This window comes from Amblyomma maculatum, chromosome 4 (genome assembly GCF_055883805.1).
Source record: "Amblyomma maculatum isolate TAMU_Amacu chromosome 4, ASM5588380v1, whole genome shotgun sequence".
Lineage (NCBI taxonomy): Eukaryota > Metazoa > Arthropoda > Arachnida > Ixodida > Ixodidae > Amblyomma > Amblyomma maculatum.
The window spans coordinates 18,323,435-18,348,847 of NC_139347.1; the positions used below are offsets into that span (position 1 = coordinate 18,323,435).

A 25,413-nucleotide genomic window follows, 5' to 3' on the forward strand; every position below is an offset into this window, starting at 1 on the left:
AAATGTCCGAGCGCGCTCAGCCAAATGAGGTCGCAGCGGCGGGCGCACGAAAGTTAGCCAATGGAATAGCGAAAGAAAGGGTGGCAGAAGAGGGCTCGACCTGGCGAATCCGACTGATCTAGTCCGTTGATCGACATATAAAGGTCATTCCGAAGGGCATGCGTCTACTCTTTGTCCGCCTTATCCAGGTCACGCTCTAGGTAGCCAGCATGTCAACAGAAAGCTTTGGGTTACGACGTAGTGGCGTACTACGCTGACGGACTGTCGCTTACTGCTTATGCAAAATGCAAAAGTCCGTTATGCAAAATACCGCGAATTCGTTTTTTACCGCGGTACTCGCGCGGCGAAACGAAAAGGACGCCGCTTGCGCGGTTCCAAGAGTGGCAGCTGTAGATTATCGCAACGCGATAAGAAAAAAGCGACGCGAATAAGAAGAAAAAAAAAATCGAAAATGGCGGTCGCGTGTTGACAGAGCCAATTGGCTTTCCGACGTCGTAGCCGTATCTCTCTATTTCTCTGTTACGGCGCTCGGTCGTTCCTATAAGCTTCCTGTGCGACCGCGGCCTTTTTCGCCGCTTATTTACTCAACTCTTTCTTTTTTTACTTCTTTAAAGCTCCAACAAACTGGCGCGCTGCTTGTCCGAACGTCCTTCGGCCATCGAGAACAAAACAAATGAAAAACACGGCAAAGCTACAGACACGGCCCCATCGACCTATGGTACGAGGACGCGCTCTCTAAAAGGGCCTGATAAGCGCCGGCAACTCGACCGACAAAACGCCCGCCCCCACTATATCCACAAAACCGCGTTTAGGGGGACCATATAAGCAAGGCAGACTGCGAACATATATGAATAAAACAAGTGGATGTTGATTGTATCACATATACATTTCTTTTGATCAGCTTATTTTTGTGGTTTCATTCCACGCTGAAAATCGGCATGATCCGTGCATAATTCCATTCCCTCGATCAGGACCATGACAGCCGGTATTCTGGAACTTCATCTGCACATGATCCCTGGCAGCGTGTTCAAAGAGACAGACATAGCGTTGTTCATTGTTTTATATTTCACGTGTAGATTTGCAGAATTGCAGATTTGCGTGACGCTGACCACTGAACTTGCAAATAAGCGTCAATCTTAAGCTGAAACAACACAAAATCGAGTGTCGAGCTTGCAAAGGGTAATCGAATTGTAAGCATCTTTTGACAGCGCATACGGACTATTATTGCGAACTGTAAAGCCCCTGCCAACAGGCATACCTTCGTTCAATTCAAACTGCCCACAACATTGTTACATTGCCTGAAACAATACGCCATCACCCGAGTCGTGCGAGGTACGTCGTCGAGTGCGGGAAGGCGCCACCTTTATTTTGACTCGATTATATTTTCATTCTACTGCGCTCGTGCTGGTAGTGTCCCTTCGTGTGTTCACGAAATCTTTTTTCGTTCTTCGTCTACAGATCACTACAAAAATATTTTAAAATAGACCAATTCGGTTCAACAAATTGCAAGTAACATTTTTGATAGCTAAAATTGGCTCCAGCTGCAAAGCTACAAACTCACAACACATCTACGGTCACAGAGGGTTTCGAAACGTCACACAAAGAAATGTTTAAGCACAGCTGCCACTCATGAAAAGGAGCTGTGCATCAAAAATACAAAAAAAAAAAAGAAATCTGCACAACTAATCCGTTTGGATACCAGAGTGAACAGCTGTTCGGACACAAAGCTTTGAATGGCTAGCTGAGTGGTATTCCTCCTTAGGGTATGTGGCCCGCTGCCACTAGCGGGGAGTATCTGCACACAACGGTGGGACAAGGCGAGCATCCGAGGTGACACACAGCCCTCTTGGGCCCCGATAAAGAAGGAAAAGCGAGAGTCGGGAAAGGAAGCCGCACTTGACCTGCGCGCAATACCTTATCTCGGTTCACTTTTCTATCTGGTCTCTCTTCCTGCGAGATGTCGTAGCTAGCTTGCTAGGCCGCCCGCGGGCGACCGGCTCTGCGACGTTCGCCATGCGTAACCTCCTGTATTTGTATCTGAAATAAATGTTTACCACCACTACTGCTGCCTCCGAAACACTAGCGCCGTGAACTGCAGGCTACCTTCCCCCTTTCCTTACATAAGCACATTCCGTCCGCAGCAGTTTTTCTAGGTGTAGAAAACTAAGTGGAATAAAAATTGCTTCAGTCAAGCACTACTTTCGCACAGCTCTCGCTACGACAGACAGCCTTTTCAGAACTATATAAGCGAAGGTACCGCATTAAACGCTGCCGGAGAGGCCCAGAGTCCCGAGGAGTTACGCAACCACCTGCAGCAACGGATGGGTGCTTTTGACAGTCTTTGGCGCTGCAGGTCAGAAGAGCCCTATACTAATCGCAAATGCAGGCAAGGCACGCAAGGTGCGAGTGAGAAGAGGCTTTAGAGAGAAGCAGACTAGGAAGCCCCCACTGGTGAACCCGTGATGCCAGCCTCACCGGCAAGATTACGTGAACCTTTCACCTTTTCCATACAAAGCTAAAGTGATGTCCTTCTGATAAGTGGCTTTTTCCCTCCTCCTCCATTTCCTTTCAAACTCGCCAATGCGGTCAGCAGTCGCAGAAGACAAGGTCTTGTACAGGGTCGATCATACGTACCAGGAACACTTGAGGACGTGTATTTGCCTAAGTGCTGGTTTTGCAGCTCGCGCGCCGACACCTGCGGGCGCCTCGCGTGGACAAAACTGATAAACTGGGCGGCTGCATCCAGACAAGCTCGCCAGCTGCGCCAGACACAACAACACGTGCTCAAGCGTTCCAGATGAACGTGATAGACGCTGTGCACAGTACATAGTACACGAAGAAGAATGACGTTTACGCGGTGTCTGATTATGCGCCGAGCCTGTCGCAGGAGGGAGCTCAGTCAGCTCATCCTACCGCAGAAATGGCGACGGAAGAGGCAACGTTCAAGTTCAAAAAAAGAGCGAGCAGTCGGGACAGGCTCACAAAATCCGGGCACGATGCGAGCACCTCCTTTTTCAATTGTACTATCTGCACATGCAAAAAGACGGTCAGCGAGGTTGTAGTAACGCACTGACCTTGAACAGTACGCGGGACACCCAAACAAGGGGCAGACTGAAACAATGACGCGACAGCCGTCTCTCGCGGTCCGCAAGAGAGGAAGGAAAGACAATGGATGGCGCCCTCTCCGTCAGCGAGGAGGGGATGGGGCCGCGGGCACCGCCTGCCCTCCGTTGTCAGAGCAGCGTCAAACGAGCAGTTCTTCGGGGAAACGTAGTACGCATCAAGTCGAAACACGTGACCGCAGCGATGAGCTAGCGAAAAGTGAGAGTTAAAGCAGCCGCATACAGTGGAATACTACTTGAACGAACGTCACTTAAAAGAAGTATTCAGTTGTACGAACTTGGTGTACGAGAACATGCAAACGCCCTTCATTTTAACGGAATCAGTTGTTGCTCGTTTCAGTTCTACAAACATTTTCCGCGGCGTCATCCTGTGTCATCCAGGCCATGTTGAGAACTTGTGACTCGCACTTTTTGTGGCATATTTTTTTACGTTGAGAACCAAGTTTTGTTACCGTGTGATGAAAAGTGGCCGTCATTTACTTTAAACTGAATTGGCTTGTGGCCAGTCGAGTCAATAGCTTTCCGCAGTGACTATAGCCATGACATAGCGAGAGCATCAGCCCTACTAGGCTTTTAACTCCAAGAAAGGCATACGTATACATGTTGTTTAATCATGATCTGCTTGGAGAAAATGAAGGCCTTTGCTGCCCCATTGTGCCGGACAAGGTACACGGGAGCTTACTCAGTGATTGAGTTTAAGGACACTGCAGGCCTAAGTTCGAAAGGGCTGCAAGAGGTTACTGCATTCGTTGCTTGCAAATGAGCGCAGTGACAAATGGGTACGACTTGGACATCCGATGTTTCTTGAAGCTAATGAAATCAATCTTGCACGCACTTATTTCAGTTAAGCAAACGTTTTCCTGAGGTCCCTTGAAGTTCGTTGAAGTAAAGTTTCAGTGTATTTTGTTTTCTGGAGCATCCTCAGGTAATCCACAAGTTAGGTTTAATAATTTTGATTTCCTACCATTGATTTCAACTAACAGTGCTCTGCCGGTAAGATATGCTGCATTGCACGAGCTCGTTGCTAATTCCCATCATTGGTAGCTTGTTAATTAAATCATTATGGACGCTGTCGAAAGCACTGGAAAAGTCCAGACATATTGCATCAACTTGCTTCTTATTTGCCCAGCGCCTTGCCGAAATCATCGCCTGTCTCGACTAGCTGAGTTACAGTAGAAAGTTTATGTCGAAAATTAAGAAATAATAAAAAATATCTGTTGATTCAAGATGTGTATAGATTACATTTGATATTATATATGCCCCAGAAGTTTGCCGCACACGCAGATTGAAGATAATGGCCTGCAATTTTACACTGCCTTCCAGGTCTGCAGTTTTGTGCGCTGGGCCTACTTTAGTAATGAGCCAGTCATTAGGAACTCGTTTATGCTTAAGTGCAGTTTTAAATATAACGATCAGATAATGACTGATCCATTCAGACTTTTCATTCCATACAGACTGTTTTCATTGATATTTAAAAGCGAACGATTGTTTCAAATGTCAATTAATTATTAACTACTAACGTCAATTTCACCGGTCCTACCCCAGTGTTGCAATTATATGAGCTTGACCAATGTTCCAAGTGGACACTGCGCAACTTCCCCTAACACGGATATTCTCGGCTGAAACTCCCGAGGCTCCCCAAACAAAGAGGCTCCATTACTCATAACACAGTATCTGGCGAGACGCGGTACGGTTGGCGGATTCGAGAAGTCCTCGCGCCAGCGCAGCATCGTTTTGCAGGGGGGCGTTGCCTTGCCAACGCCCCCGCCGCAGCGGCGACGGTGCGAACGGACGGCCTTGAGCGACTCGCCGTCTGGTGCCTTGGCCGCCGAGTCGCCTCCTTATCTCGACCAATTACCGGCAACGACTCGTCGATGCAATAAAAAGAAACTTCCATTGTTTTCGCAACTCAGCTGGAGCATGCACGAACTAATCGCATGCACTGAATTCGTGCCAACGTGAATCAAATAAAAATAGAGCATTTCAAGCTCTCCACAGCATAGATAAAGAAAAAAGCCCTCGTATAAAACCAAACTTCCGTTGAAGTCGCTATGTTGACAACGCAGTTCGAAAAATATTTGGCACTGATTATGAATTGATAAACAGGCGATAAATGGTTGGTTGGTTGGTTTGTGGGGTTTAACGTCCCAAAGCAACTCAGGCTATGAGAGACGCCGTAGTGGAGGACTCCGGAATTTTCGACCACCTATATACTGGTATATGCCAGGGGTGGGGTGGCAAAACAGCGGCTCCTCCCGCGGTTCCAGGTCGTTCGCGACTCTCTAGCGTCCGCAACCCTTCCTCCCCATATTTATTCTCAAATGTGGTTCTAGCATAGATGCGCTAACCGGTGAATGCAGAATGAGGAATCGCCGAATGAATGGTATTCACTGTGATCGCTAGCTCTGTACCATTTACAAAAATTTACAACGCCACTTACCCCTCCCCACCTTTTTTTTTTTTTTTCTTGTGACCCTTTGGATACAGATGTCTGGCCACTCCTGGTTATAAGCTATGGTCAGGGCCACGGTTTCTCTTTTCAACCGAAATAAAAAAAAAAAAAAAAAAAAAAAAACAGCTTGTTCGTATACGAATGGGAAATCATTACTGTCCCGCGGGTGAAATGTTTTCGAAAGAGGTTTTCGGCGTGTAATACTTCCGCGTGTGTGCTTGCGTATACCGCGTAGACTGCCATGCTTCACTCGGCATTCGGGAGCCGTAATCGTCGAACGTTCGAGGCACACGTGTCGTCGGTTAGAGACAGCCTCCCACTTGACTGAAGCAACGAATGGTCGAATCACAATTTCGATGCAAATGTCGGAAAAACTGGCTCCACACGGAGGTCCGCCAGTGGCGAGCATATATAGACGGATGACTGGTATACAACTGTCTGAAGTGGCGGTGGCCTCGGTCGCGAATCGGTCTGCGTGCATCCGGTTATTATCGCAGACGCCTGGCCTGCAGTGCGCCTCATACGACTGCTTCATGACAGCACCCTATTTTTCTTGCCACGGCTAGGATTTTATGTTGAGCTCGCAAGCACGGACGATCGCCGCTAGCTCTTCTCGTAATGACACATATAATGCGTTCGCATTATATGTAGGCCGATTTTTCAAATTCGTCTTTAAAACACAAAAGTCGTACCCTTGACATGCAAGACACAGCGATAGCTGGCTGTTGAGTAGGCGTCGCAATCAGACATATCAGAGAATTAACAAGTAAGTGCAAGTGCGTGGTGAGAGACCGGTCCCCCCGTTGGATCAGTCCCGTCAAGCGCTTTTTCTCCGCTATCTGCAGACCGAGACGCTCACCATGACTGTCGGCTGCTAACAAGACTGTTTGTTCACCACCTTCTCAGGGTAGTTACTAGAGTAACTATTTAACTAAGCAAGGTTTCTCCAGGCCCCTGAGGCGAAACTATGCATGAGCGCCACAAAAACGTGTGACGTTTTCACAGCAAAATGTGTCACGGTACAGTCGCGAAGGTTAGAGTTCCAAAACAGCTCCATCAATGCCGTCGAAATGCGGACCAATTAGTGACGCTCTCAACTTTCTATCAAAGCAGTCCAGCAAGTCATCGATAACGTGACGACGCAGGCAGAGACGTAAGCTTGACTTTTTACTTTTTGACAGCTTCGTCGTTTTAATTTCCGTTCCACTTTGCAATTCCATTCATGCGTTAATTATATACCGATAATCGGCCGCTCAAGCTAACAAAAAATAAAAAATAAAGGGAATTCGCAAATTTTAAGAGACATCTGAAAACAGATTAAAAACGCAAAAAAGAAAGTAACAGTTATTCACCGGAAGAAAATAACATTCGCCAAAGAAAACAATACGGAAAACAACGTTCTGAAATAAACAGCAAAAAAGCCCACCAATTAAACAAAAATTGAAAGGTCTGACCCGTGGCTACGGTAAATTAAGTTTAGGACATAGTTTCTCGGAGTTAAAAGCCACCTGGGGTCCTTTAGCGCGATCACATCGCACAGCAGAGACGACTGTGTATTTTGTCTGCATATGCGCCTGCCTACTTTTGTTAATACATAAGCCATGGTATAATTAACTAAATTTCGATCAGTTAAACGAGCACAAAAAAAAAAAAAAAAAAAAAAAAAAAAAAAAAAAGCATTCGCGCGAAGGCGAGGCGTTTGGCGCCGAAGAACAGCCTCGCATGCGTTCGACGCGCGCATGCGCCCCCGACCCACAGAGCGTCGTGCGACCCGAAATCGGCAGCAATCAATGAAGCCACGCCGGCTGCAGCAGCTGAGGCTGCACAAATCGCGTGCACACAGCTGCCGATGCAGCTCTGGGCTGCGAAGCCGGCCCAGCGGCGAGGAACAGGCGAGCCACGTATGCCAGAACAAAACCCTCGCTGTACACACCTGCATATATACTAGTACAGTGGCCCCGTATCTACGGCGTCGCGTGTCACTGCACCGCGAGCTCTATGCAGACTACTTCCCGCTATTCTTTCCCCTTCACGAGGAATCCGAAAGTGGGTCCGCCAATCGCAATTCAAGCGTTGCCCATAGGCCCCTGATAAAGGCCACCAGAAGACGAAACGAATGCGCTGCTGTGTATGCGCACATAATCAGGAAACATTTACATAGACGATACATTGCGAAAACAAGAACACACACCCCGCCACCACCACCACGACCAGTTTGGACCAACTGGGGTTCTTTATCCTTAGGTGGTCGAAATTTCCGGAATCCTCCACTACGGCGTACCTCAAAGCCTTATTAGTCGTTTTGGGACGTTAAAACCTCATAAACCAAATCAAAAGCGAACCCGCATGTAAGAGGCGATATTAGCATGTCCTGCTAAATCTCACTGCGTAGTGGAAACACTGAGGGCAGCGTCGGCTGTATGGGCAGGAACTAACATTCAAAGTCAGATGTCAGGGAATGTAGCGCCACGAACGCCATGCTGTCGCTTCATATCTTTGTTTATGCCAGCTTCATGAAGCTTCATTTTTCGCTAGTTCAGTAAATTATAGCTGTTTTAATTGTTTAACACTGACTCGTCATCTTTTAAACTTTTAACCACGACAGACGCGGACGCAGGCGCGTGACATGTTGATGTGGTTTGACCAGATCACAAAAACCCTTCGAGGCTAAATTCCGGCGTTTACAGATTCGACATCACCTGCGCCAAAAATGATTGCTTCCGAGCATTGCAGAATCTGACGTCAACGACCAAACTGTTTCCACGTAGAACCCACACCGCACTAATGGCGAAAAGTTCGAGAACCCAATACTCAATTTTCTCTACATGTGTGTCCAGGAACGACTAGCTCTAAAACATTATGGAACAAAGAAATTGTGCTCACGAACAGAACACGAAATGCATTTTCGAAAATAATGAAACGCCCCCATACGATTCATTTTTGTCAAGGACTCAGTGGTTTAGCCAAAGCTATAATTGCTGCTCGGCTTTTCTTTACGCCGGAAGGCTCGTATTTATTCGGCCACGTGTACGTTCGAGCGAACATCGCAGGAAATCGTGATGTCCTCTACCGTCTTCGCAAACAGCGAAAGGCCGAAGTTCGAAATGCGACTCGCCAGAGATCGCGTTTCCTCATTATGGATGTAGAAAAACGCAGACGCTCGTAATTACGCGCTGGATATGAATAAATTCAATAGCACGTGGGCTGCTGCTATTGAGAATTAGTCACTGGATTTCACCATGTCTAACCATGCACGATCTCCCAAACCACGACCACTACGGCGCAATATGGAATTGCATGCAATGACGCTCGAATACAAATGTCAACACGCGCCGCTTCGGAGGATGACTCACTGATTTCGATAAAATATTCAATAAGAGAGAGAGAGACGACAGTGCGACAGCAGCGAAAAAAAAGGTAGCTTAGCATGGAACTAGCTACATTAATTTCGAAAGCATAGGGACACGTGGCCGCTGTTTGCCACCGCCGCGGCTATAATACACACATTGCCGGCTCTTAACCATAACTCACGTCGCACACTCGCCATGTGGATAAGTCGGTACTCTCTGAAACGAACTGAACGCTACATTCCTGCACAATGTCCAACACCAGAACTACCAGCTAAGGAATTATTCTGTTAGGCCAGCCAGATTAAGATCAAATTATGGCTCACAGACCACGCTGTACCAGATAACAGTTCTTCTTAATTCTAGTAAAGAAATAAAAGATATCACCCATAAATATACAAATGAGCGTTTATTCGGGAAAAGAATAGCAGACATGCTTTTAGCAGAACCCTCATAAATTTACACTGGTGAAAACATGCCTAATCAATGTTGCAAATGTATTTAATTTTTTTTTTCATATCTTGATGTGCCTATGGTAATTTGCCTTTTTAATTCGTGTGTGCTCATTCACAAGTTTTATTATTGTTGGTGTTGGTACTGCTACAGTGAACTAGATTTAATATGGCAAGGACGCCCCGCGTAGAGAATTGGCGCGAAATCGATGCGATCGCGCCCTGGGACACTCCTGTGCCTTATATGTAGGGTTGTTCGTTTGCTTCACTCGGTTTTTGCACCCCGAACATGTTCCTAAAAGATCGGGTAAAACCCCATTTTTCCCGGTTTCTGGAACAACTGTCTCCACGGAACTTGTTGAAAGGTAGTATAAATTAGCGCCAAAGCAGAAATTATTCGAACGATACTTACTGATAAAGAGGTTCTTTATACGAAGGCAGTCTTAATGAGATATGCACTCAAGCCACCTTTAGAGGTTCAGAAAAAAAAAAGAAAAAAAAAACGCTTCAAAGCGAAATATTCTGATGCCAAGCTTCGATCACTTCGTAAACGTCTAGCTACAGCAGACTGTCAACGAGCTTTCCACGATGATCGGCAAAAGCGACCGAGCGAAAGGTGTTTTGTCTATGTTACCTAATTGAGCACTGACACATTAGTAAAAACTTGTTCTGAAGAGTCTTCCCGAAAATCTCCATAAAATGGGGCTGCACTCTGAAACGGAAAGTTTCAGACAAAAAAGAAACCAGTTGGCAACGTGGAAACTGGGTGCCTTACTCGATCCATTCCAGAAGCGGCTGGTGAGTCACTCGTTTGATGACTATCGACCTCGATTTCCGTGACGGATGATGTAGGCTCGCGAGATTAACCAGTACTTGCTGGAAGCAATCCCCACAAATGAAAGTGTTGAAGCGAATGACTATTAGAACGACGCAACTGTGCACTACCCCAGCCTTGACATTGTTGCGTATAGATAATGACAGCTGTGATGCTGAGCGAACATTCTCTCAGTTAAGATACCTCCAGACAGGTCTCGGATGGAAACAGAAATGTTCAGCATGCAAATGATTATGTACATTATTAATAAGGGCGTGCAGAACGTCGATGACCAGCTCAAGTGAATAAAATGTTTCTTGTCCAAAAACTGAGCGTTGCACATCACTGAGAGTAGTAATTACCACAGAAACGCCGAATTATGAAATACTTTCTTGAAAGCAACCCAAAGCATAACCCTAATCCTTGCCCACAGATTAGGAGAAATCGAATAAATTATTAGTTTGCAAATTTAACCCGATAATACCTGAATTTCGGAGCGTTTCCACAAAAAAAAAAAAAAAAAGAAAAGAAAAGAAAAAATAAACAATTTCTCCCCTATTATCATTCGAAAAATAACGCCCGATTTTTACCCCTCGAATTCGAGAAAATATAAGACCCGAAAACGAATAACCCTATCTTATAAGCCACAGCCCGTGTCATCAAAGCTCCTTGCTTGCCAGTCGCCACGCTGCCCCTCAGCAATGACGCCGCTGCTGTCTGCCACGTAAGAAGCCGCACCCGGGCGTCTCAACATACTTCCTGCGGACTCCCGCAAGTCAAAAACGCTTATCCCGTTGGTGGACCACGCTGGAAACCGCCATATCGACTGCCGCATGCAAAATGAAAAGGCGGGAACCTGGGGACAGTAATCGGTAGGCACTGACCACGTATTCGAGTGCGCCAGGCGGCGGCTGGGTGGGCGTACGGCTCAGCTGCTTGCGGCCAGTGATGTCCGACGACGCCACTGTGGTGGTGGGGGGTGCGGACTGGGGCGCCGGCGGCAGCGGAGACGGCGGCGCGGCCCCTCCACCTGCGCCCTTGCCCGCGCCAGGTGACGTGGCCGGCCGGCGGCGAGGGTCCAGGGACGGTCCTCCGTGCGTGGCTGCTGCCGCGGCCAGCGGGCCCAGCAGGGGCTCCAGGGGTCCCCCTACATGGCGGCCCGCGCGGCCCCCCGCTTCGTCTTTCTTGCTTGTGTCCAGCACAAGTTCCAGGGGGTTCACGTAGCCGTGGCAGTCCACCGACTGCGTCTTGTTGCTGCGCAGATAGAAAAGTTGGATGTGCACTCAATGTCACGTTTCGTTTACGGCATATATATATATATATATAATTTTTATTTTTTTTCTAAGCGCTTGGCGCATGCCTGCGTCCGCTCGTCTGGCGCATTTTGACGGGTAAGCGGCATGGGCAAGGCCCAAGGAAGGGCCAACAATTTGTAAAAGACCACCACTTTCAAACCTGAACAGTCGAGTCACGCTTTAAATGCACAACTTAGTCCAAGGCTCCGTCTTTAAACATTTAAGCTGATCAGCAACCGTCACCAGAGCCAAATACATAGCAGCCCCTTAACGTTCTGCCGCCTGTAACTGCGTAAAAAAATATTAGCTGACGATATATCCTCGTCATGAGGCATATATGCGTGTGCGCTCATTATTATTATTATTATTATTATTATTATTATTATTATTATTATTATTATTATTATTATTATTATTATTATTATTATTATTGGTTGGTTTGTGGGGTTTAACGTTCCAAAGCAACTCAGGCTATGAGAGACGCCGGAGGGGAGGACTCCGGAAATTTCGACCACCTGGGGTTCTTTAGCGTGCACTGACATCGCACAGCACACGGGCGCCTTGCTTTTCAGAAAGGGGAGCCGTAGTGGAGGACATTATTATTATTATTATTATTATTATTATTATTATTATTATTATTATTATTATTATTATTATTATTATTATTATTATCTTAATCCACACACCCCATCGCACACAAGAAAAATTTTACCGTTGCAGAGGCAGGAGGCGACCTGCGTATCACGCGACCGCGGCGACTTGCATGCGCGAAAGAAAATTAATCAGCGCCTCTGGTGCACCTCCGACAAACCAGCGTCACCACCTGCAAGAGGCATGCTCGACATTCGTTGAGGCTGCGAAGCTTAATACGGTCGACGATGCCGGACGATTTCGTCCGACGATGGGGGTACGCAAGAGAAGCGCTCACCGCCAATATGAGCCTCCTGCAGACGAACTTTCTACAACCTTTCAACTCTCGGGCCGACGACAGCAGATAAAAGAGCTCGTGCCAATGTCGAAGTTCAAAGCCAAAGTTTTTATTCGGGCAATATATTGTATACAGCCGCCTACCGGAATGACCAGAAGGAAAAAAAAAAAAAAATGAAGCCCTAGAAAAAAATCAGACCGCCGCGTCTATGCACTGTACGGGCACAACACACTCGCATATATCGAAGAAAGGAGAGCCGGCAATGAGGATCACGACGGGAGGTCTCACGATAAACAAATACGACGCGCATCAATTTCGTCGCACTTCCAGCTCCCTACTGTAATTCGCGTAAACAGTACACTTCCGAGCCGCGCAATACACGCCCACTTCCTCCTCTTCCCCTGCTCTACAGTAAAATTAACGAGCGCGTAATTACTGTTACTGCACTGCATCTCAAGGTTTACGGGCGCTCACCTAGGGAATCAATGCAATGAAGCACTCGTAACATTTGCCGGCGCGAAGATATTGTTGTTCTGGTTCTGTTCATGTGCGACGGTATTACACGAGCATCACGTCAGGTTCTCGCCTAAAGACTTGGGCATTCGCGCAAATATCGATATGTTCGCGCATGCGCAGAACGAGACATCACGCGCCAACGAATGTGTGGCACGAAAACCCGAGACACTGAAGCCACTCTGCTGTCGTCACAGTGCGACGTCACGCTCCAACTGATGCATGCATAATAAATAACACACGTAAAACAAGCATATGGCTGCGAACATGATACGAACCCACGGTCACTTATCCCTGGCTGCTGCATTACCATAGCCGCAGCCTGACATCGCGCAGGCATCGCAATCTTCATTAGCTTGCGCAAGTCAGTCTCTAAGCGGACTAGTATACGCAGGCGCTCGCACGTGCAAGGCAACGCGTGGCCGCATCCACTTGGACAGCCGTGCCATTACCCGGGCTGATCTACTTCGTTGCTGTGGGAAAGATCAGAGAGAAAATTCCACCGTCCGCGCTCCCGGCTTAGACCCGGAGCCTTCACTACACGATTCGGCGGCAAATTCCAACCAGCTGACGCTGACTGAAGTGGTAATCTACCAAACTCAGCTCTACCAATATTATGAGCTACGCATGTATACCATGCATGTACGGTGGACAGTGCAGCAACGCATGCGCGTTAAAAGTCGATCGAGTGCGATTTGCCGGAATGCGATAGGAAAAAGCGTTGGCCTTTCACTCCAGCTTCCCACCACAGCAAGCCGGGATGACAAACGAAGACAGCACACTGCGCAGACGCGAATCCACTTTTTCCATGTTCTCACCTCGAGCTAACTTAACGGTGCAGACCGTACACGTTTCCCGACCGCGTTGCAAGCGTATACGTACAAGCAGCCCAGCGCCAGTCGCCGAGCCCCAACGGCGCGGGAATATTTATGGTCGTCCCTAGAATGACTCAATTTACGACCGCGCGCCGATGCGTCAACAAGGCTTCGAAGACGTGGCCCGGACGAGAGCGTCTTTCCAATGAGAAACAAACGCTTTCTCCATCCCCGCGGTAGATAAGCAAAGGCAGCATGAGATAATTGCTGGACTGAACGTAATACGTGCAGACGGTTCCCTCTGTTGTTCGAGCAACAAGTGGAACAGTCTGAGTAACAAGTGGGACAAACTGATTAGCTACGCAGCTTCGGCTCCGCGCTCCCCTACGCTCTCCAGCTGCCTGCTCGTCGCAAAGCTGAGCGTAATCGCCACAATCGACGCTCACTGAGGCGAGAAAGATGCGGCGTTCAAACCCACCACTCCTCCTCCTCCACGGTTAGTCAACAGCGCGTCTATCAATAGCATACAATCGGACTTGGGTGAATCAGGATTGCCGGCAAGTCGTTGCGCGGCGGAGGACGACCACTGCCGCGAAAGCTTGGGCTGCTCGCCGTCACCAACAAGCAAACGTAACGGTTCAGCGCGTCAAACGCTAGATGTGACGAATCCTCCCTTCAACCGCTATATGGCGATGAGGCTGCACCCTCCTGAAAGGGAGATCACACAAAGGGATCCGGGTCGCTTCCTCCATTACGCAAGGGCTTTGCACATACAGCACCTATTCCCAAGCGAATGCATCGAACGAAACAATAAATTCAGTGACCGTCCCAATGAATTCATTTGCGTCGAGGGCAAATGATTGAGGATTAATTGCCATCAAACTTTCACCTGAACCGCAGCGTCTAAATCCGGCAACTGAGAAGGCGTGCAGCATCAGTTCAAAACAGCTTTTGCGATACCTGACATGCTTTATCCCCAGAAAGATGTTAACGGCGACAGGACTGCACCGGAATCAAACACTTCTATGCGGCGTACAACATGGAGGGGAAAGCGTGATGCGACCACTATTCCGATTATTGCAATATGTATAAAAACTCGCGTAGTCTTCAGTAACGCTTCATTTACATCGCCGAAAAACGACTGACGAGTCCGTTTTCAAATGACGAGCCCAGTGCATTCAGCTTTGGCCACTAACAGACAATGCATCTCCACTGTAAAAGTCAGTGCAGAAGAGGGTTACGTATCCGACGCTCTCACAAAAGTTTCACCGCACACTACTCTGACCGCCCCATTCAGGCTATATATGGACTGACAATTAAGTAAAATTTAGTAAGGTTTTAATGAATTAAACAAGATTACACGCTGGGTAACACTCACAGAAAGACGACGCATGAAGCTTCACTTTCACTGGCCATGAGAAAAGTTTATACACACAGCTTGAGGAGGAAGAGAAGAGGGACAAGAAAACGCTCGCCCAAAGCTATTAAAAGTTCCAGCGACCGCGCCAAGTCGGGCAAGCTGTACGAGACAGCCTCTTTCACGGGCAAACACACGCGTGGCTAACCCCGAAACAACGCGCAGTGTACAACGATCCGGCCGTCCTTTTACAACCGGGAGAGGCGAGCTGTCGCAACACTCGCCAAGGCGTGGGCGGACATGAAGGAGGAACGCCGCGCGCGGGCACAATTAAAAAGGCGGGAATGGAATCGGGCTGGAAGACCCATGGGCAGAGACGCAGTGCACGCAAGCGAGCGCAACGCGCTTCGCGGATGCGGCAATAGCGGCGGCTTAATGGCCCGAGCTAATTGCGCGCAACTACCTGAAACGTGGAGAAAACGCGGGCGCGCAGAGAAAGCTAAAACCAACGCCGTGTAAAAGTCAAGGGCACCGCGGATTGGCGCTGTAATCCGCGTCTCTGAGTGTCAAGCAGCGAAAGGGTGGCTGCACGAAGCCGATGCTGTCGAGCTGCAACATGTGCGGCGCAAAGCCTGTACGCATTCCGGAAGTGTCAAGGAGTTGGAACGCCTCGGGACTTCATCGAGCGTCTCTTTTTGTCTTCGTATACAGCCGAATGGATACAGGAAAAGACATGGCAAACGAACTGCTCCACAGAGTACCAGTAATGTATACGTCCAAATCGTATACAGCTGAATGGATAAAGGAAGAGACATGGCGAACGAACTGCTCCACACAGTACCAGTAATGTATAGTGTCCAAATCCAGAGGCCCCTTCGTTCACGATGATTATTGGGGAGTGTACAAAGATCACAGGGCTTCGCCCGGCCATTACAGAAGCACGCTTAGGCCGCGTGAGAAAATCTGAGGCGCCGCGAATGAGCTCATTTTACGCAGATCAGAAACGTTAATTAGCATTTCTTGTAGATCACTGTCGCGTGAAGTTGCACAAAAGTTCCTCCAGAACTTATCGCAGGCGGGCAAACTGTCGTCATTTAATGTTACTATACAATTGCCACTATTTTCACCAAGTGAGAAACACGCTTTTATGCTGGAGAAGGGTTTTTGTTTCCAGTTTAACCGCACGCGCTCAAAGCGAAAAAGATCAGTTCGTTTCGTGAAAATACCTGCCGCACTCTGTATCCTGGTTATACTCCTACGTTTTTGCACAGCTGTCAAGGCACCTGCGAAATATCTAGCCCGCTTGCAAGAGAAAACAAGAAACAAACGCCTCTCAACGGCGGAAGCTGCGCGCGGTAATATCTGCAGCCTGGCAAAGAGCCAAACGCAGCACTGCACAGCAAAGGGAAATGCGGCGTGCAGCGAAGCCTAGGAATGAAAAGAGAACCAAAGTCGGGACACAGCACGTGTCAGCATATTTCAGTTCGTGGACGGACGTAACGCTGGGCCTTGCAAGCCTACACAGCGGCACGCACAGACGAACTTGGTAAATGAGCACGTGTTACGAATCCGGAAAGCAGAGCGCATTCATCTCGTGCGAGCCTAGGTAAACATGTGAAACACTACAAGGGAGTTGAAGTGAACAAACTTACAAGGCATACACGCGGCTGATATCGATTGGCGTGCGGTTCCGCTCCTTTCAGGCATATTTGCTCTTCATGCATGTTCTCTCCGCACACGGCATCCGCGAGCGAAATTGCGAACTTCCGCACGAGCCGAGAAGCCAGCTGCGCCTTAGCCGCGCCGCTTTCATGCGCGACAGAACTGTGTGGAGGCAGGAGATGAATACGCGCACGACCCGCGTTCGTAAGAGCTGGGATTCCAGCAGTACGACTTCCGCACAGGGGACGAGAGAGATGGCCGAAAACACACGAGTTGCTTTTCTGCGCCTTAGCCGCGCCGCTTTCATGCGCGACAGAACTGTGTGGAGGCAGGAGATGAATACGCGCACGACCCGCGTTCGTAAGAGCTGGGATTCCAGCAGTACGACTTCCGCACAGGGGACGAGAGAGATGGCCGAAAACACACGAGTTGCTTTTTTCATCCTCAAAAGTGAAGAAACAACATTGATTATGTAGCACTGAACGTGATTGTAGCACTGAACGTCTAGTGCACTGAACGTGATTCCACAGCTTACGCGTCAACCTTTATGACTGGCTAGGTTTATAGGAGTGGCAACCCAAAGCGACTCAGGATATGAATGACTCGGGATTCCAGAAATTTTGACCACCCGGGGTTCTTTAACGTGCACTGACATCGCACAGTAACACGGGCACTTTGCTTTCCGCCCCATATAAAAGTGGCCGCCGTGGCCGGGATCGAACCAAGCGTACTAACGGCCACTGCGGCGGGGCAATATTTAAGGAGACAATTAACGCACTCCAGGTTAACTGGACTTGAGAATATGCATACGCGACTAACGCCGCTCACTTGCAGGATTCAGTTGCACCGCGCACGCATTCAAATGACTTGGCCGAACGATTCGGGTATTAATAGCCTGTCTCCAGATATTCTTTACCCGTAAAATTATTTTGTTATTTATTGTTTACATAATGTCGCCAGCTGCCAATTGGCGACCGCAAGGCAGTAGTGGGCATGATCAAAAAAAAAAGATCGCTGACATTCGCACAAGACCATAAAATGAGCACATTTTCATGAAACGAAGAAAAAGAAGCTACGTATGCTAGTTCACCAGACGGTACCAAACAGCGGTGCAGCGGGTAGTGCGTGTCGCCCGGATCGGAATGGTTAATAGATTTTATGGGTGTAAACTGAACATGTCCTGTCGTCCACTCGTTTGAAGCCGCTCAGCGCCACGAACCGATAACACCTCACCAACTGACGACGCTTCTTGTGTTCGCTGCCGAAGAGAGCACACAGTGCTACTAGCAAAGGCGCGTGCTGTCGCTTTCAATGTGGCTCGGCAGGCGCAATGAAAAAAAGAAAAAAAGAAAAAAAAAAGACGTAGACCATCCAATCTTCCATATTAAAACCTCGAAAGCGCCTATACGCGGTCAGCACCCATACCTTGCCCACCGGCGGCTCCTCCGCGACCTGGTCCTCGTCCGCGATCGGTGCCACGACGACACGAGTGCCATGAGCAGCCGCCGAGTGGTCTCACGCCACGTGTTCCGGGGCCTCGCCGGCGGAGACGCCGACATGATCCCCCTCCTCAGGGAGGACCCCGCTTCGCGCGGAGACGACCATACGCCACGTCAGGTCTAAGGTGAAGAAGCACCTTCTAGCGAGTTGCGGCTACTTGTGAAGGCGGCGGCGCGCGAGTCCGGCCAAAAGGGACTGACTATACGCCATCCTAGAACCACCGTGCAAAACAAGCTGAAGACAAGTCTACAGCTTGAAAACGCTGCAGCATTTGCCGCTCACCTGCTGAAACGACGACGGGAATGAACGAGATTAAAAAGAAGGAGGGCGAGGGGGAATAATCAAGAAAAGAGGAGGAAAGCCAGAGCACTACGCGCTGCAGCGGCCCAGCTGCTGCATGCACGCGTCAAAGGAGAGGGACAAGAGCTGCCCATGACAGTAGTCGCGATTGCGATCGAACCAGACTGCGGGGCGATTTTCCGGCATGGACAACGGTCAGCCACCGACGCATGACGTTACTTATGGGTCCCGCGGGGAGGACGCGGGATGTGTGCGCGACCCAAGGACACGCTTTTGGACCGCGAAAGAATTGCTTCGGCGCAGCCACGTTTGAAATGACGCAGTGGTCGTGGAGTGCGCTGCAGCAAAGGTTTCTAAATGACAGCTGCCTGGTATTTTTGCAACGGGCAACGAAGTGCCATCACAAGGGTGTTTTGTTTTCGAATTTCACCTTCACATAAATACACCGACGGGAATCAAACTTCCCACTTTGTGCTCGGCATCCAGAACATTGAAAATATATATATAATTGACTATAGGTACAGTACGGTACGGTATGTGGGTTTTAACGTCCCAGAGCGACATCGGCTATGCGGGGACGCCGCACTGGAAGGCCACCTGGCGGTTCTTTAACCTGCTCTGACACCGCACAGCGCATGAAGCGGAGACAAACAATTCCATTTCGCTACGAGTAGCAGCAAGCCTGCCGTTTTTGCCAAACACCCTGTGCAGACACGGACGGGTACACACGCCTGTTCGTATGCAGATGCCACAACCTGTCGACAGCGTTGGGCACGCAGCAGTCGCTGACGGTTAACGGAACTGCACGTGGCCGCCACAGCCGGGCGCATTTCGGTGTAACGCCAGCCAAACACGGAAGACTACGAGCGCTGTGACGCGATAGCCCCTCGTATTGCAACGTGCCCTGAAACGACAGACGGATACCGTTAGTCCTTGCACGGTTTTTTATTTATTTGCAAGTACTGTTAGCCCTTCCGGGCTGTTACAGGGTGGGCAATGTACATTTAAGCGGCACAACAAATTTCCAACTCTTTCTCAAAAGTTTCTAAAGAACAAGTTTTTTCAAATACGCTTCGGTCAAGGTTGTTCCATTCAATAACTGTTTTAGGCATAAACGAAAATTTAAATACATCAACTCTTGGCACATACGACATCACTGCAAAGGAATGATTAGTGCGAGATGAACGGCCGCAAGTACAAGCCGGAATCCAAATTGAGTTTATTGTTATAAAGTTGATAAAGGAACTTGAGCCTAGCAATTTTTCTACGAATAGCCAAGGTTTGTAGGTCAGCAAGTGAAATAAGTTCGGTTGCGGACTGTGTTCTTCGATAGCGAGAAAACACGAACCTCACTGCTAATCTCTGAATCCGTTCAAGCTATCTATGAGATATTTCTGGTTTGGATCCCAAATTATGTTCGCGCATTCCAGACTTGGCCTTACCAATGATTTATAAGCTTTTAGTTTGACAGCCGGTGGCGCATCTCTTAACTTTCGCCGTAGGAATCCAAGCTTTCGTTGGGCTGTTCCACAGATATTCTGTACATGATCACTCCAGTTCAAATCATGAGAAATCGTAACACCTAAATATTTTATTCTATTGGAACGTTTTATTTCAATGTTGTTACAGGATACCGTGGAGTACATGGCTACTCAGCCGCACCGTTCTTTTTTTTTTTTTTTTCTTCCCCAAATACGGCTGCGAACAGTACGTGTCACGAGTTGTGACAGTCGGTGCGAGACAGGGATGCGTACACGGTGTACGAACGCAGCGGCCACCACAAAAATAACCCGAAAGATGACCAGAGAAACGCCCCCGACTGAGACAATAACTATCGATAACGGACGGGGCGGCACGCGACAGGTCGCTGAGCAGCCGCAACCAACGCAACCAAACCATACAGCCGCCGAAGAGCGGTCGCGCAGCTTGTCAGTTGTTTGCTCGGGCCAAGCGTTGGGCACTGATTCACCTTTGTCTCCAACAGGGCTGCTTGACTGGGGAGAAGTAAGCACAATCAGCCCGGCAGCGTCGTCCACACGAGTCCGTCGCTAAGGCAACCGAGACGGGAGAGGTATGACAAACATCGAGTGCGTTCAAAACATTTTTTCAAGCATAAGCGAGGTGACTTTTTTGCCAATTTTTTTATTTTAAAAAATGTTGGAGGGATGCCGGTCCGCTCTGTAGAGGTGGACAAAAAAAAAAAAAAAAAAGAAAGTAAAGGTGGGAACCAAAACAATTTCGTCTTCAGCCTATCATACAGTCATTAAAATCGAGGCGACGAAGATTTCGCCAACGGAAGAAGCTGAAGAACAAACCTCAAAGAAATTAGAAGCCTATACGGAAACAGTTGTAGAAGACGAGTGCTCCAAAAACAAACAAAATAGGGCCCTGACAGCATGCAGCCGACCTTTGGCGATGATGCTGGCAGCCTCTCTTACTATTTCACTTTTCTCCTCCATCTTTCGTCGTTTTATTTATTTTAAAATCGAAATTCTATTTGGCACTTGGTCCGCTTCCTTTTATTTTATAACTGGCCCTCCCACTCCGCGATGTTGTTGCGACTGAAGGAAAAAGGAAAAGAAAATGGACGGGCCTGCTATTGGCTCTGTAGCTGAGCCACCTCCGCTGCCACGTGCAGACAGAGGAGAAAATAAAGAAAGAAAAAGAAGAGCGAAAGAAAGACGCGCGTTCCAACAGCCGTCATCCACCACCTAAACGGTAGCGGTTGCAATGACGGCCTACAACAGATAAAAATGCGGTGGCTGGCTAGCCCCCGCAGAAAGCGGCAGTGACCTACCAGTCCCAGCACCGTAGGGCCATAAGCAGCACCCCCCCCCCCCCCCCCCCCCCCCGCGATGCATAAAAGGTACGGGAGGTCTCCTCGTATTATTGATGACTTAACAGCTTCACGTGGCATTACACAGATGGAGAGGGGGGGGGGGGGTACAGTTATTATAACACAATAGAATGTGCACCGCGACTAAACAACAAAAATAAAAAACAGTAAGGCACCTCGAGGTGCTGCAGATGAAGTTATGTGATGTTAGGAAGATAGTGAGAGACCGGAAAGCGTGGCGTGATATGGTCCATAGGGTCACGAAAAGTCGGACACGACTGAACTGAACTGAAGGCACCCGAAATTCCACGTCAATGTATACAACGACCCTGTAACACAGCCGAAACACGGAGTCACCGAACATCAGCTCCGTCCAGACGCAACCAACCTGCGCTCCAAACGAAGCGTCGTGACGCTACCATCGTGTAAATGCAAACGCAACAAGGGCGACACCACTGCGATTTTATTCGGTTGGATTCCTCCTCTGTTTGGCTGCAAGTCCATGCGCGGGAGTTTCATGCAACAAACGAATATTCAGTCTCCGTTCTGTCGTCTATTGCGTACCACATGCCACATTTCTCTCCGCGCTCCCGGGCCTTAATCGTCCTGCGCGAATAGACGCTCAGGCAAACAAGTGCGGGTGCTGCCGATAAGATAAGCAGTGAAAATAACAGATCGTGGAGAGGCACCACGATGCGCGCCGCTAAAAACGGCAACGAGTGACAGAAAGAGAGAGCTCCGACAGTCGCCGGGGCGACTGTCGGAGCTCTCTCTTTCTGTCACCTCCGTAGCCGCTTTCTTAGCGGCAGCGCATCGCTCAGGCTGCCTCTCCGATAAGGTCGATAAAGAACAGTCGATAAAGAATAAAAGAGCGAAGGCGTATATGTATGCGGTGCACAAATAATGGCTAAATCAATCTATCAAAATTTCACGTGCACGCTACTTCCAACAACTCTCCAGTGGTGTAGGGAACGATGAAAGATCGTGGCGGGAATAAAATTTCAAATAAATTTCATCCAGCAAATGAGTGCCACACCATCAATGCACTCATCACGTCCAATACATTGTGTAGACGAGAAATGAAGTTCCGCCGTTAATAAATGAGTAGTGCTCGGCGAACGAAGTTTCGCTTCCATACGACGCGCGCAACACACACCAGCGTCGGCGCGCGTCGCGAATACTGGGCCACGAAGGTGCGCCAGGCAGGAACAGTGCAGACGGAAGAGAAGCGAAACAACGGACACTTTCCAGAGCATCCTGGCTACGCCCGCCGACGCGTGACGCTTCCGCCTGACGCCGCCCACAACGGTGTCACGCGGGACAACAACGCTCCTCTTACATCCCGCAGCTCATGTCGCTGCCAGGCGCCCCTGGTAGGCTGATGTAGCTTGCGCAGAGCTGGCTGGTGCCAGGGGTCTCACGCATGTCGGATTTTTAGTGCACATTTCCACGGCGACGCAGTATGCTATAAATGGCAGTTAACCTATAACATAAGGGCGCCAACACAAACCAAGGCATTTCGCCATTCTAGCTGGCATAGCGGCTATGCGCGATGGCGGTGAAGTTTTGATTGATTGATTGATTGATTGATTGATTGATTGATTGATTGATTGATTGATTGATTGATTGATTGATTGATTGATTGATTGATTGATTGATTGATCGATCGATCAATCAAATCTCTAATCTTAAAACGTCTTAACTGATCCATTTTGTATCCAAGGCAGATACCGAGCATGCCGCATGGTTCCGATGCCGTTTGTCTGCCACCTCCTTAGAGCCAAAACCTTCCGCATATCGAGCTGATCATCTGGGGGCGATGGACGACACGTTTTCATCGGCGCTGTCGACGTGCATGCACGAGACACTTGGGAAGCAAAAATAAAAAAAAGCCTATACAGACCTGGGCGCAAAATTCGGGGGACACGCATGACGCGATATCGTGAAAGGATCGTCTCTTTTCCATTGCCGTTCGTGTATATCCAATTTGATACTCGCTAACCCTCTAATTTATGCCACTATCATCTCGCCAAAAATTCATTAGCATACAGTTGTCCGCTAACAAATTTTTCGCTCACAACGCCAGATTTTCTTTATGCTATATACCGCGTAAAAAAGAATGGAAACTATCGGTTTTCCTTAATAAATGCTCAATAAAGAACAACGCCTACTGCCGATGCCGCACATGTGGACGAACAGCCGCTGACAAGGCCCTCTTTACTGCATGCGGCAAGTGATGGACACGCGTGTCCTATCGTGTGCAGATCTTACCTGCTTCAGGCAACGTCAAATTTCTCACTGAATTCAAGCTTGCCATCCAGACTTGCACGCTGCTAACAACAAGGCATTAGCTAATTATGTTGAACGAGTTTCCCAATGTACGAGTTTCCCAAGCTCCACGCAGACTGCCTCGCTTAATGGCCGCTTACAGCTGTGCAAGACCTTAGCAATATCTATTAGCAAGTGCGCACGTTAAGATGGAGTCACCCACGATACCATTGACTGAAGAGCTTACTTTAATGGCTCCTTATAGCTGCGTTCCTGAGTTCTATCAGGCTTCATTAAGCGCTTCGAGAATCTCCCAGGCTTCCCCCTCTCGTTTCGGCCGGGACGAACCAGCGAAAGGCCGAACGTCACCGCCTCAGATTACCCCGAGTGCTCCGATTACTGAATTCCAATGGCAGATATCCGGATCAAGTCTTTCTGCTCCGTTTGGGGCAGCTGTATTCCAATGACAGAATGGGAGCGAGAGCTGCCTGTTCCAATGGCAGATTGGGATCAGGTGTGGATCCCGGGTCGCTCCATTTGCTCCGCCGAAACCGGGTGATTTGGCCACGCTTGTGCTCCCTGTCACGACCGGCGCATTATCGGTTCCTCGTCGCCGCACGGTGGTCCAAGCACCTGTGGATGACATGAAAGCTGCGCCGACCTCCAAGGAGTCAACTTTCACTGCTCGCGGTGAAAAATCTTGCGCGGCAGGCTGCATCAAAATCGAGCAAGGAGCGGACGCCACCGACAAGCACCGGCATCACGGTGGGACGACGCTGTATAGAGGAGCAGTGGCTACCGGTCGCGCAGCATAAGACGGAATAACAACTTATATGTCGTAAGCTTTTCTTTTATGTTAACCTCACAAAGCACGTCAAGTGAGCTGTATGCATGATCCTCAACGTTGTTCCTGCACGCTTTCGGTGGCAGCAGGACGACGAAGCCCTACAGACAGCCATGAAAAAGTCGACATTCGAAGCATTTTTTTTTTTTTTCGCATTCGATTCTTGTAAACGGTTTCGAATCCCAACCGATGCAAGAACAATATTTATAAACATTATTTACGTTATTTTATTATAGCGAGCGAGCTCCTCGATTACTGCAGGTAGGAAAAACTTCCGTTCCCTTCGCTTGAGATGCCGTCGCGCTGCGTTCGGCGTGGTCAGCTTTTTCAAACAACTCTGCCGCTTCAAGACATATGTTAGCTTCGATCCAAGATGTGATTATGCTTTATCAGAAACGTAAAGATTCACGCCATTAGACATGTTTGTTTCGCGATCAGCTACAAAAATGTGCTCGCAAAGCGAACGTGACGGCGTCTACTGCAGAAGACGGAGCCACGAGAACCTGTGTGCGCGCTGATTGCCTTACGTCCACCAGGTAGCAAGCTCCCGCGGGAGCGAACGTATTCCAATGGCAAACATGGAGGAAGGGATCTACGCCGGAGCAATGCGCTCCGTTTGTGTTCGGGCCAAGCGCTCGCGATCTGCCATTGAAATTCAACATAAAAATGACCACAGGTGCTCCTTCTTATTACACCACTATCGATTAACGTTGGCAATACGACTGGGAGACGCTTGCATTACCATTGGACAATATTAGATTTTCTTTTCTTTTTCTTTTTTTTTTTTTTTGCACGCGACACTTCTACGACACCGGCATCACTTGGGCGAAGGATAGAGAAAGTCGCTCATACAGCAACCCTGTGAAACCAGCTTTGAATCAATATTCGCCCTCGGAGCCATCCTCGAG

The 25,413-nt window shown here is 48.7% G+C and overlaps 1 protein-coding gene across 6 annotated transcripts in view; it reads right to left on the minus strand.

The window, feature by feature from the left end:
- Positions 1-25,413, minus strand: part of mtd (TLD domain-containing protein mustard) — a 168,328-nt gene that overhangs the window by 44,985 nt on the left and 97,930 nt on the right. For 3 of the 6 annotated variants that reach the window (XM_084600822.1, XM_084600823.1, XM_084600824.1), the window contains exon 2: positions 11,072-11,441. In XM_084600822.1, the coding sequence (XP_084456948.1) occupies positions 11,072-11,441 (370 nt within the window). Of the gene's footprint in view, positions 1-2,634; positions 2,731-11,071; positions 11,442-18,182; positions 18,534-25,413 lie in introns of those variants that run through there. The other 3 variants (XM_084600821.1, XM_084600820.1, XM_084600825.1) reach the window with 2 other exon arrangements.